The following is a 14535-nucleotide window of genomic DNA, read 5'->3' as shown; positions in this document are numbered from 1 at the left end:
TTGAACAGTTTGAAGATATTAAGATATTATGACATACGGATGGATTGACAGACAGACAGATAGACAGATAGACAGATAGATAGATAGACAGACAGACAGACAGACAGACAGATAGACAGATAGATAGACAGACAGACAGACAGACAGACAGACAGACAGACAGACAGACAGACAGACAGACAAATAGATAGATAGATAGACAGACAGACGTGGGTAAGATGCCATCGTAGAGGAGCAAATTCCACCAACCCTGTTTGTTTAGTGATAGATAAAGTAAAACTAGGAATTTTTCAAGTGAAGGAAGGAGGAAAAACTGTATATTTGTGGGTTTACGCCCACCCAGAGAGAGATTGACCTCAGTGTTCATCTGAATCCTCCTTACAGGATTATTCTGATCTGTGGGGTAAGATGTCAGCGAGACTTCTGGCTCACACTGCATCTCAACACCCTCCCTCCCAGCCCAAGCTGAGCTCCGCTCGTGAGAAATAACAACACTGACAGCTATATTTAGCCGAGGCCCTCTGGATCTTCCCCCATTAGCCACCTCACAGCCTGCGGGCTCCAACATCTCACCGGCAGCCGCCTCACAGATCACAGACACCTCACCGCGCACCTGAGAGCTGCTTCACAGGAATACGCCGACTGCCGGAGAGCCAGGTACAGTCTGTCGTGGAGAGTGTGCTGCTGCAGAATTACCAGGCAGCTGTGATTCACAGAGAGAATTCTGGAAGGATTTGGGGTTTGTCATTTGCAAGTGTCATCACTTCGGGGATTTGCGGAGCAGCAAAGAATCAAGGAATGTTTCTGGAGAATCTCCATATGCAACGGTTTGATTTCTCCTTTCAAAAGTTCCTCGAAGATTATCCTTACCTCAACATTTCTAACTCTGCTGATCGTCTCTTTTAAAAGTCACTCGATATCAGAGTGGATTCACTCAGAGATAGGAGAATGATTGACAACTTACCGTCTTTCCCCACCAGGAAGTCCAAGTGGTGGTACGTGTAGGCGACCCCGATCTTGGTCTCCACCTGCGGTCTCTTGAGGGTGGAGTAAATCTTTCCCGGACTGTTGTCTTCCGCCTGACGGAACTTCCTCAACCCGCAGCCCATTTCTGCCGAACGAGTTCACACTTAAGCCTGGGATGAAAGAGACATGTTTAGCAAAAACAAAGAGGTTCAAACAGTGTCTTCAGCATTCACAACAACACTCCTGTAGATGCACATAGACACATCAGAGCTGACCTGCAATTCAAAGACTGCATGCACTCGTAAAAATAAAGGTTCCAAAAGGGGTTTTCAATGATGCCACAGAAAACCATTTTGGGTTCCACTAAGAGCTTTTCAGTAAACTGTTCTTAAAATAAACATTTTTTTTCTTAGTGTGAAGGACATTTTAATAATCTAAAGAACCCTTTTCCACTATAAAGAACCTTTTGTGCAATGGAAAGGTTCCAATGATGTTAAAGGTTCTTCATGGAACCATAGATGCTAATAAAAACTTTAATTTTAAGGAGTGTAAAATGCTTTGACGGATAAATTTTTTATTTGTTTATATATATATATATATATATATATATATATTTATTATATATATATATCCAATAACTATTTAGCTATTTACTGTATACGCCAAATTGATGTTAAATAAAAATAATGACTATATTCTGAAAGCACATTAAAGTGCTATTCTTACTGTTTCTGTAGAACTCTTAATATTTATAACTGTTTGTACATTATCTTTGCACTTTATGGAATACAAGGATTATCTGCTATATTTGCCAAAATGTGTAGTGTACACTGAGCGTACTGCACAGAATAGATGTCACACAATGTAATGCACATTTCCAGTAGTACATAAAATGTTATTTAAAAGGCAAAATATCTTTATTTAAAATTAAATGCAAAAAACACTGATAATAAAAAAAATCATAAAAAATAAAACAATAAAATAAAAATGTATAAATTAAATTAGAATTAGAATTTTATTATATAATATCAATTGCATAAAAAAATTATATAATTGGTTATTTAACCAAATTAAATAATTATATAAAAATATTACAATAATTAGTATTTTTATTATTATTATTATTATTGTCTATATTAATGTAATAATTTTAATATATATTAATAATAATTATAATACATTTATGATAAAATAACAAAAATGAAAATAATAATAATAATAATAAATTAGATTATAAAAATAATAATGATTATCATTGTTGTTAAATTGTATATTATTATTATTATTACTACTAATAAATAATATATACTACGTTTTTTTTTTTCATTTAATTTCCAAGATGATTGGACATCACTTGTTAAAACATGCAGTGTGATGTTCGAACTAATGTTATTATTGATTGCATGATGCATTCTGTATCACATACTATTATTCAAACAATAGTAGGCCATGAACAGTGTATTGCACAGTATTCAGTTAGTAGTAAGCTAGTATTCTATTCTGAATATAGTCCGCAGTTTGTACTTGTTATTGCTTTTCAGTGGCAGGTGGTGCTAAAGGGGAGAGACATTCTCAATTCTGTTCTCATTATATTTTATAATGACATTCGCATTTTATTCAACAACAATTTGCATATGCTGTAGTCATCAGTACATTTAGTCACTGTATACAGTACACAAGGTGCCCCCTTTGTGTTTAATACGTTGTGTTTAATTGTGTTTTTAGTCCATTTTCTATAATTGCATATATCTGCTAAAGATGTCAGCTCAGCGGTATACTAGCATATAGATGTCCTTAAACCTAATAGACAAGGACTACAAAACCACAAAACTCCAAATTCCATTTCATGGACTCTGTTCAATCTCATTACAACAAACTCCATTCACATTCTGCTTTCTTTCACGTGTTTCCCATGTGGAAAGAAATCTGTCCGTTTTCTCACGTACCACCTAAATTTGCCTCAGCAAAAGACCGTACAACTGCTGTTTTACAGGTCCTTTCAGCCAGGTACTGCCTCGTCCTGTCCTTGTTTAGCAGAAAGAAAGCAGAAAAAGACCCAATTAAGGGCACACTAGATTACTAAAGCAGCTACTAAATAAATAAATTAGAGGCATAAATGGGCTTCAGCTCATCATGGGAGCCCAATCTCTCAACTGGCAGGCTGGGAATTAACACGTCCAGCCAGCAAGAGGCCAAAAGTGCTCTCTGTTCATCAGCCAAACAGCCCTCCTTTTCCAAATCTAAAGTGACAGCCGCTGACAATCGCGAGCGGATCAGAAGGGTGCAGGTAATATCCCATTGTGGCCAGCTGATTAAACCCAGGGTGGGCCATTGATGAAGAATACTCTCTATTATGTTCCTGTCTAATTACAGTGGCTGGGCACGCGGCGGACGAATAATCTGAATGGCGGCGACAGCCGAGGGTTCTAGAGAATACACGGTTAATGAGGTGAGCTGCTCGAATGAAAAGGTGAGAATCAATCACAGAAAATCAAGGAGCAGATTGTTCATTAGGAGTCAGGATAATGCACAGCGTGCCGGCAACACCAGCGGCAGGGCCACTTTAATTAGGGCCCAGACGAGAGGCCATGCAGATTTATGAACGCTGTCATAAGAATCACTGTTTCCAGTGACATGGACATGAATGGATGCGTTCGGCTATCCGTGGCTGAATCCAACTGGGGAAATGGCATCTCGGGTACAACAGTCATGCATCAGCAATTGGATTTTTCTAATATGATCGACTGAACGAATGAAGTGCAGGAAGATTTTAGACTTGTAGAGATTTTTTGATGCGTAGAGTCAAAATGCAATGGATTGGGCACACAACTGATTTTTTGTTAGTATTTCTGACTGAAACAGGCTATTTAATGAGAATACATTGAAAGGTGGGACTTTTTGTCTATTGGGAATTGATTGGATTGTGAAAAGTGGGTGTGAAAAATGTAGGTTCTTTTTTAAGCTGATACTTTTATTCAGCAAGAATGCATTAAATTGATCTAAAATGAAGGTAAAACTATTTATAATGTTACAAAAGATTTCTATTTCAAATAAATGCCGTTCTTTCTAACTTTCTATTCATAAAAATATGGTTCCACAAAAATTTCTGACGGATCATGTGACACTGAAGACTGGAGTAATGATGCTGAAAATTAAATTTTCCATCGTAAGAATAAATTACATTTTAAAATAAATTCAAATAGAAAACAGCTATTTTAACTTGTAATATTTAACTGTTTTTGCTATGTTTTATTTTTAAAAAATGCAGCTTCAGTAAGCAAAAGAAACTTGACGTCAGTTAAAATGGAAAGTCACTTTTAGAGGTGAAGCATTTTATTCAATTTCATTTTTAAATCAAAATATAATTTAACTGTGCACAATAAGACCAGGAACATGCATTAAAAAGTGAACTGTAACTTTAGATTTCATGTTGGTTCACAATAATTTATGTATGATAGAACCTGAATGTTACTGTATTTAAAGATGTTTTGACTCCGTAAACAGTAATTTCGTACTAAAAGGCAGGTCAGCTTGCTTTCAAATATTTCTCTTTTCTGATATCTTTCCATCAGATTGAACAACAACAGACTGCCCCTAAAATAGCCATCTTTAACATAACAACAACTTGCACAGTGTGACTTTTTCAGACATCGCTCCTGAGCTCAGACACTCTCTGTCTAGAGGCAACAGGCTAAGCGTGTGCTCCGTCCGAGAGAGAAACCAAGCAAAATAAAAATCGAGAGGGGTGGCGCGGAGCGTGAAGAAAACAAAGTTGGTTGGAGGGGCTGATATTTGCATAGATGATAGAGACGAGGAGGGGGGGCCATGAAACGAAGAGGCGAGGTATTTTTAGAGTTGACGGAGGAAGTGGGAGATGTTTATGATTTCAGAACGACTACTCCCTCCCAGAGGTTCTGCTTCACGCTACGAGCTTTTGGCAGCACTGTCTCTCTAGTCAACCTGGCAACAGCTCCCTCATGCACTGTAGACTGACAAGAAAAGAGTTCACTTCCAGTTTACCTTTGCACGGTAGTCCAAAATGAAAGACAAAAAACGGTTCTCCTGTGACTTTTCATACATAAGTTATGGTGAGACTGACAAAGAAGAAAGTCTGGAAAAGCCCGCTGATGAATTTTCATTTGTTCCACAACTTTTCTGTGCTTAGCAAGCGTCTTATATCATGCGCCACAGGAAATCTTTGTAAAAATGATCATTTTCCCATGCAGCAACAACCCATCAGGGAGAAGCGATGAACCGACTATGATGACCCCGCTCGGTTTCAGCGTTCCTCACTGCTCTAATGCAATAATAGTGTGCAAAGGACAAAACTTCAATGTCACAGTTTGCGGCTGTGCTCAAAGCTGCGTGTTTAGAGATGTATTCCCTCAAAGAGTCTCAAAAACACCACTCTCCCTTTGATTCATTTTCTTTAAGATGGCAAATAAAGCACAGAGCATGGTTTCATGACTCATGTTTCTGTCGGTTCAGCAGGGAAAATGCTCTCCTGAGGGTAGGAATGAGGCAGTCTCCCTGTTTGGACTTCCTCCTTCCTTCCTGGACATCCTGGTCTCAACAAAGACCCCTCACCTGAGCAGGACAATGTGAGGGAATGTGATCACACTTTAAGAGGTAATGTCACTGTCAAGATCCAAGACAGAAACCAGCGTTAAAGCAACATACTTCTGTATGGTATGTATTATGTTAGAATATTTTTTGGGTTGGATTAGATATACTAGTATACTTATACCCCATACTAAATATTGGGGGTGGGGGTATTAGGGAATTTTTTTGTACTTTTGGCCATGTATGAACCATAATGGAAAATGGTCCATACCCAGGTTTACAAAATGGTAAAAAACTGGAGCCCGGGGCTACATATATACTGTATATATATATATTCTCGTCCTCTCTCATATATATATATTCTGAACTTTCTCACTATTGCTATTTGGAATAACGAATTGTGCTCTCTTCATGTCCTTTCCATAAAACATTACCATGAAGTTTAGTCTCAAAACAAGAAACAGCAATCACAATAGTGTTATTTATGCATAAATATAATTACATCATGGTAGACACTCTCTATACCCTATACAAATTTTAATGGAAAAAATGCTTTAGTAAAGTTCCATTGTGGAACGGCATACGGCAATGTTCATGTTTTCAGAATTTTCTGTAAAAATATGTTAGATGAAGTTGATCAGTAAGCAAAGCCATCTAATTCCAAAAGATGCCAAATAAATAAAAAAGATGATTATGATTAAGAAATATACCCAAATAAGTTTAAAGGAAATATTTGGGGAGTACATCAATTCAAACATGTAAACAATGATGGAGGGGATTTTCAGAAAATAATGCCTTCATTTTCGGTGTTCCTTCACAAAGCTATTGCATGCCTTCCAAACACAGATTAGAGTGCGTGACTGCTTTAACTTTTCACAAGAAGTATTCTGTTAAACGAGAGATGCACAAACACCATGTTTTACTCTGAGGACACATTTCCTGGGTAGATAAAGTCAAGTATAAACAAAATGTCACAGCATAATTTAGACAAAAACTGGAGTTAATTGGTGTCTTGGGAAAGCGTTCCTTCTGTATGTCCCTACAAGCTCCAGACCCTCTTGTGTTTCTGGCCACTGTTTCACTGCTTGCTTATGGATAATTAGAAAAAATAAGAACACCGGTATAATGAAAGCTACAATTATAAATTGAATCCAATCTCAGACACTGCAACTCATCTGACAGAGTGTCTCTTTAAAATCTCTTTCGCTGCAGCCCTTCGGACGGGAGGGGTGGGGGGGTTCCTTTCCCTTTTGTTCGGCATGAACCTAGAAAACCCATCCGCTCAGCGTCCAAGGTCTGAGTACGGACACGCTGGAAACCCAGACACAGCGGATGGAATTGCCATGGGAACGGGGCCCTTGACAACGATTTCATACTCAAGAGAAGAAAAGAGAGCAATATCTCCCCAGTCTGTTTCTCTCCCTTTATTCATTTTCTCTGAGATTCTCTCTCATATTCTCATCCTCTCTCACTTTCTCTTGCTTTCACTCTTTCTCTGGTTCTAATTTGGATTATATGCCTTTTCAGTTTTACAAGACAAATATAATTTGCTTTATTAAAGAGATGGGTCGAATCACGGTGGAACCCAATGATGGTAGAAATATGCCAGAGATTTTTGCTAGACTGTTTTTAATGTATTAGCTATATGTGGTTATGAGTAGATTGGATGCTTTATATTATTACATATTATGTGCATAAAAAAAATAAAAAAATAAAAGTGGAATAAAAATGCACTCAAGATAAATTTCTTATGAAGTGAATGCAGAGCAATGTCAGTTAAAATGGTCACAGGTGTGCGCATATCAGCTACAGCTATTTTAATTATTTAATTCTTAATATAATTTTTTTTTTATATAAAAAAAGAATATATTTTGAATAATGCTGGTCACCAAACAGTTGACAGTAGCCATTAACTTCCATAGTATGGAAAACATATATATATATATATATATATATATATATATGTTTTCCATACTATGGAAAATATATTCCTTTTGTGCAGTGGAAAGGTTCCATGGATGTTAAATGTTCTTCATGGAACCATAGAAGCAAATAAAGAACCTTCATTGCTATTGAGTGTGCAATGGAAACATTTTCATTAGATTATTAAAATGGTTCTTTTTAAGAACTTTGGGGAACCAAAAAACGGTTTTAACATTGCTGTGGAAACCTTGGACATTTATTCACCCTCCCTGAATGAGTTTCTTCCTTCTCTTAAACTCAAAAGAAAATATTTTGAAGAATGTTGGTAACCAAACAGTTGACGGTAGCCACTGACTTCCATAATATATATATATATATAAATATATAATATTATTTATAACAAAATAAATGTCCAAGGTTTCCACAGCAATGTTAAAACCGTTTTTTGGTTCCCCAAAGTTCTTAAAAAGAACCATTTTAATAATCTAATGAAAATGTTTCCATTGCACACTCAATAGCAATGAAGGTTCTTTATTTGCTTCTATGGTTCCATGAAGAACATTTAACATCCATGGAACCTTTCCACTGCACAAAAGGTTCTTTAGATTTTTAAAATCACATTAAGAAAAAAAATGTCCTGTTAAGAACTGTACACTGAACCCCCCCTATTTCTATCATAGCACCCGCCCCAGTGCCCATATGTGAGACAGTATGTTGTGCGAAAGTGTGAGACTGTTTTCAGTGGAAACAATCCAGTACTTGTAATGTGAGAATGAAAGCATTTAGTCTCTTTTCTTAAAATGTGCACTTTACCAGAAAGCGATCTAAATCGGTTTCCCTTTTAAAAGTAAAGTATCGACATGTCCTTCTTGAACACGACTCGATCAATATCACTGCAATTTTCCCGGCCACTCATTAGCAAGCAAGTCGATGAGTCTAAAACAAATATTAAAGGAGTTTTATTCTGTCGCCTGTTAAAGCGTGTGTTTTCCTGCAGCGCTTGCATATTTCCCGCTTTGATTGTTCTGTGTTGTGCCTAGGCATCGCCAGAGGCCTGAATATTTGTGGCAGAGGATCGTCGCTGCGACGGGAGGGAAGAAGCTAATCTCCGCACACATCCAGGAAGTGTAATCCATTCAAAGTGGCACCTCGCGCAGGAGAAGAACAAAAATTACCATTCATCTTCCATCAAGGCGCACAGCTAAAGCTGCGTTTCATCTCCTCAACTGACTCTGAGAAGAAGGTGCCGAATGTGCGGCACTGACAGCGAATGTGACATCTGATTTGTAGGCTGTCTAATCACAGGAGAGGTTGTACATTTCCTCTCAGAGAGCGCAGAGGAGAGCCTGTCCTAATTGAAGGCGAGGTGAAGCCGTTCAGAGATCACAGGTACGAGCGATGAATAACGCGCTGGGCTTTTTGCGCGTCACGTCTCGGAAGGATGTCGTAATTAAGATTCGAATGCACTAAGGTGTTCCAATTATCTAAATTAGATTTAATTGAGCACAAGAGAGGATTCTCTGTCCTAATTAGGTTACCAAAATATTGAAGCTTCACGTGTATTAATCATTTTCCTAACTCACCAGCCCAGCTGCCAGTGATGATGATACAGGTAGAATAAACAGCATTTCAGAATTCAGAAACATTCAGAAAGAGGCAATTAGCTACACTTTTGCTGTGTGTGACTTATAAGTTGAAGGAAATTACAGATCAAGTTGTTATTCACAAGATTTTCTGGGTTAAGGCTAGATGGCATACAGCAAAAACTACTGGGCATGCGCACATCAATATAGCATACTTTTTCTCACACTGTACAACAATAATTTCTATTTTTGCATTATTGTAAGGGGTAGGTGTAGACATTAAACATAAATAAACACAATCTAATACAGGGTTCCTCAATTAATTTTCGCCAAGGGCCGAATTCTGCCAACAATACCAAGTCAAAGGCCACTGACCTATATATATATATATATATATATATATATACGTATATATATATATATATATATATATATATAGGTCAGTGGAATCACAAGATGGTCACAAGATGAATATTCAGATTTTTTTCCCCAGTAGTCGGTTTTGTTCAAACACTTTTGAATAGTTTTGCATTTAGATACAGAAGAACTTTGCCTGTTGAATCTGGATCTCCATTTCTGCCATGCAAATCAACTGTTCCTGCTCATTCCCAGACTGGATCTCTTCTCTCCACTTGCCCTAATTGCAGATTCAATTATTAGATTTGTCAGTATTAATATTTTTATACTTAGATTTTTTGGGGGGGGGATCAAACTGTAACACCGTGTGTCCCAACCAGACACGACACGATAAAAAGTATCTTTTCCATGTAGTTTTTGTCCTAACCACCTGCGACACATGACAATAAGCGACATGGAATCCTATTTTAGGGACGTTTTTTATTTTCTGCGACGTCGCGGCAGGAACAACATACAAAATATGACCGTGATAATCTCATGTAATGATTATGTGCTTTGTGAAAAAAGTGTAAAGTGTCTAATGTAATTTTGAATATTATTTTGCGTTATCTTTATAGCCATAAAGCAACAAAAGATATTTTACCTCAGATCTTGAAAATAAATTAAAGCAAACTTGTACGTTAAAACTGTGAACTCACTGCGAACAATGAGGAGGTTGTTGGTATGTCTTTGATTGTGGAGCCTCCAATTCACTCACTCAAAACGTCTCAGGTTACTTATGTAACCATGGTTCCCTGAGTAGGGAACGAGACACTGCGTCCTCTAGGGGTCGCTATGGGGAACGCCTCGTCGTGACCCGTGTCTGAAGCATACATTGAAAAAACACCAACTCGTTGGCCGGCGACAGCCATGACGTCACTACCGGTGCGACTCCAGTATAAATCGGCGCCGGGAGCTACACATCATTCACTTCTTCGTCTGAAGCTTGCGTCCGCAGCATGGCAAGAAACCTAGAGGACGCAGTGTCTCGTTCCCTACTCAGGGAACCATGGTTACATAAGTAACCCGAGACGTTCCCTTTCATGGGAACTTCGAACTGCGTCCTCTAGGGGTCGCTATGGGGAACGGTATACCCACGCCGCCATGCTGAGGGGAGTGCAAGCCAGAACCATGGCGAGCACTAAGAACCAACTCTACCATATTGCTATGGGAGTTGCCCCTGGGACGTTTAGACGGCTGTCAGTGACGTTATTCCCTACGGCCAAAGGCCTAGCTACATACCCCAAACTACTTACCTGTTAGGGCCAGACGCCTGGGCCCGGGGTAGAGCTCAAGGCTTGGAATCAGAAACAGATTCCTTTAAGGGAATACGACCAAGAGCCTAGAATCATACTAGTCTTGGTCTGTCACACAGGGGCTACCGCACGTTTGTCTTGTGGTGAAGGAACTGTCTCAACAGATCCTTAGTAGCAATACCCTGCTAAGTAGGTATCCAGAGGATACATAGGGGGAGTGGTGCCCAAGGCAGAACCGGGGTTTTAAACCACTCAAAAAGAGCACGAAGTCTTGCGCGTAGCTCTTACCATACAGGATTTTTAGAAAAGTGGGCAAAGCATAACGTGCGCACTTACCAGCTATGTGGATTTTAGAAAAGTGGGCAAAGCATAACGTGCACACTTACCACTTATGTGGATTTTAGAAAAGTGGGCAAAGCATAACGTGCACACTTACCACTTATGTGGATTTTAGAAAAGTGGGCAAAGCATAACGTGCACACTTACCACTTATGTGGATTTTAGAAAAGGGGGCAAAGCATAACGTGCACTACACTTGCATACCGTTCTAGGGGTTCTCGTGGCACCCTGAAAAGGCAGCCTATAGATAAAAATAGCGTATCCCCAGACGCTATATCTACGGCTATAATGCTGGAGTGGCTAGCAGTAAATCTGTAGCTGGGGGAGAACATCCAGCTCTCAATGGAGAGGGAGCTCAACCTACAGCATGTTCCCATGGTGGAACAGCTAGCAGTTATTCAGCTGAGGGAGCAACACACTCAGCTCTCAAACCGAGACGGGGCTCGACCTGCAGCATGTTCCGCACTGGAACAGCTAGCAATAGTTTACTTAGCTGTGGGGGCAACACACCTAGCTCTCAGTCGAGAAGGGGGCTCGGCCTACAGCATGTTCCAATGCAGGAACGCTAGCAGTAGTTTACCTTGGCTGAGGGAGCACAAACCCAGCTCTCAACGAGAGGGAGCTCGACCTGCAGCATGATTGAAAAATCAGAGGGGTAAGCACACTGCAGTCTAGCCAAACTCTCATTCAGGTAACCCTTTGATAAAAGGGGAGCATTGTCTCAATACTACCACGAGGACAGCCCATGGAGCGAGGAATCTAACTCCTCAGAGAGGATTAACGCTCGAAAGAAACATCATACTCACAATAACCCTCAATGGTGAGGGGGGTGATGCCTCAAGGGGATATCCTGGTGATCGGGAAAAACCCCTCAGGGCGACCCGGATACGGTAGACCAGTCAGGGTAGCATGAAAGCGTAAACCCCAGCCCGGACGTCCAGGAAATTTTCTGCAGTGACACCGGAGGCCTGATAATCACAAAACTCCCGCAGAAGCCTGTGTTATAGCCGCATGATCCAGGAAGTATGAAACAGAAACCTTACTTACCTTCTGGACATATCTCGACGAGTGAAATAAACACTGCAAGTCGAGCACCCGGTTTCTGAACCCAGCACGGGAAACACTGCAAAGAAACTAGCAGAAGGGTACACACAACCACCAATTCCATAGCACATACATATATTTATATACATATATTTAGACATGGATCGTACTCACCCACCACGGCTCCCGCGTTGGAGCTCTGTCCGGAAAAGCCTCTAGACCGGACCTTCAGTAAGGTGGTTACTATGATAACCATAGAACCAACCAAAACATCATAGGTCCAGAAGGAGACTGTTATGCAGGAAGCTTCCACCTGACCTCGGTCAGGTGGCGATATGGTGGTTACAGGGGAATTAGGAAGGGGAAGAAAGGGGTAGATGTTACACCCCCTGAGGAAAAGAGTGGATACCTAAGTATTACTCTGATCCGGACAAAAGCGCTGACGCCTTGTCTGGATCACATCCCTCAGGTCCTGCCTACCTCCCTTCGACCCACGATACTTCCTACCCCTACCCGCAGGCGGAGGAGGAGCGCGAGTCGCGACACTAGCCTTCTGTGCTCGTCTCTGATCCTCAAATCGAGACGGACCAGGACCCCTGGGTTGTTCGGGCTCAGACCTGGACCTTCGCGGAATGAAGGTTTTGAAGGCCGCTGAGCGCGCCTTCGCCTCCCTGAACTTTTCGACGACCGCCTCAACGGATGTACCAAAAAGTTCAGAGGGCGAAACCGGGGCATCGAGAAGAAAACCCCTTTCTTTCTTCCCGATGTCTGCCAGGTTTACCCACAGCTGCCTCTCCGTTACTACCATCGCTGCCATAGATCTGCCCATGGCAGAGGCAGCCTGCTTAGTAGCACGAAGAGCAAGATCCGTGGTGCGGCGTAACTCAGCCATCTCATCAGAAGAAAGGCCCTCGCCTTTATCCAGGTCTTTCAGCAGATCAGCCTGGTATGCTTGAAGCACCGCCATCGTGTGCAGTGAAGCAACAGCCTAACCTGCTGCTGCGTATGCCTTGCCATTCATTTTAGATGTAGCTTGAAGAGGCATGGATGGCAAGGAGGGAGTTTTGAGAGATGATGTCTCTCCCATAGAGAGATAGCTAGCTAGCGTCTCTTCTACAGGGGGCATTCTCTCATAGCCGTTTTCGCGCACCGCCTCGATATTCGCATAACTGGTATGCTGAAACCGATGGATGCGTGAGGAAAACGGCTTCTTCCATTCCTTCTCGATCTCAGTATGGAGATCAGGAAGGAAAGGAAGACTCACCTGAGCTGGAGGGTTATGGCCAGAAAGATAACGTTCGTCGAGACGACCTCGCGACGCCACTTCCTTAGTCCGCTTCCATGGCAAGTCAAGTCTTGCCGTGGCGCGACCCATAACCTCTAAGAGCTCATCATACGCAGGGCAGGAGGATTGAGAAGGCTCAGCCTCAGCTTCTCCGCTCTCATCATCCATTTCCTGCTCTTCCTGGGCTGACCCCAGCAGAGCACTGGCCCCTGGATCAGATGATGTTAAAGAGAGAACATCATCCTCCAGTGGCTGTCTCTCGCCCCCCGCCGATGAGCGCGAGAAGGAAAGCCCCTCTCTAAACTCATCGGCCAGGTCCACCTGAGATCCCCACGAGCTCATTCTCCTCCGTGCCTCAGCAGCGGAGGGTCCTGAACCGCGGGAAGCAGATGGCTGCCCCTCTTTACTTGAAAAGAGAGACAAACGAGAACGGAGTTTTTTCATTGGAAAAAACTCACAATGCACGCAGATTGCCCCCTCGAGGACACCGCGTGCGTGCTCCTCGCCCAAACAAACAACACATAAATCGTGTGTGTCATCTGGTGTCAAATAGCGCTGACACGGATGCACACACCTTCTAAATGCTCTACTAGTGCTCGCCATAATAAATAGATAGCTCTTACTTTTTCCTTGAAAATGCACGCTTCAAACAGAACAGTCAATGAAGACGAAGAAGAGAACGATGTGTAGCTCCCGGCACCGATTTATACTGTAGTCGCACCGGTAGTGACGTCATGGCTGTCGCCGGCCAACGAGTTGGTGTTTTTTCAATGTATGCTTCAGACACGGGTCACGACGAGGCGTTCCCCATAGCGACCCCTAGAGGACGCAGTTCGAAGTTCCCATGAAAGGGAAACGGAGCTTTTCGAACTCCGAGTCAGTTGAATCAAATGATTCATGATTCAGTGATTCGAATCTCCGCACGCTGACGAGTCCTGCTGCTCAAAACTAGACAACTTTGACAAACAATAGCGTTTTTTAAAAGTGTGTAATATACTAATCATTAAATACCTAGTAATCAAAGTAAATAATATTTGTGTAATTTCTGTTCTTTTATTAATTTGTTTATTATCATTATTTATTGTTAGTTTTTAGTGTTTTTAGGTAATCAGGTGATTTAAGTCCATTAACTCTCACTCGGACTGACTCCCTCACTAGTGTGCTGACTCCCTTACTAGTG

General features: G+C 41.1%; 1 protein-coding gene across 2 annotated transcripts in view; it reads right to left on the bottom strand.

The window, feature by feature from the left end:
- LOC107592114 (raftlin-like) overlaps positions 1-14535 on the bottom strand; it is a 110067-nt gene that overhangs the window by 74641 nt on the left and 20891 nt on the right. For both annotated transcript variants that reach the window (XM_016281497.1, XM_016281498.1), the window contains exon 2: positions 965-1136. In XM_016281497.1, coding sequence (XP_016136983.1) covers positions 965-1109 — 145 coding nt within the window. In that variant the 5' untranslated portion in view covers positions 1110-1136. The remainder of the gene's footprint in view (positions 1-964; positions 1137-14535) is intronic.

The sequence above is a fragment of the Sinocyclocheilus grahami genome, unplaced genomic scaffold (genome assembly GCF_001515645.1).
Source record: "Sinocyclocheilus grahami isolate Dianchi unplaced genomic scaffold, SAMN03320097.WGS_v1.1 scaffold150.1, whole genome shotgun sequence".
NCBI classification, from domain to species: Eukaryota; Metazoa; Chordata; class Actinopteri; order Cypriniformes; family Cyprinidae; genus Sinocyclocheilus; species Sinocyclocheilus grahami.
This window is presented reverse-complemented; position numbering and strand designations above follow the sequence as displayed.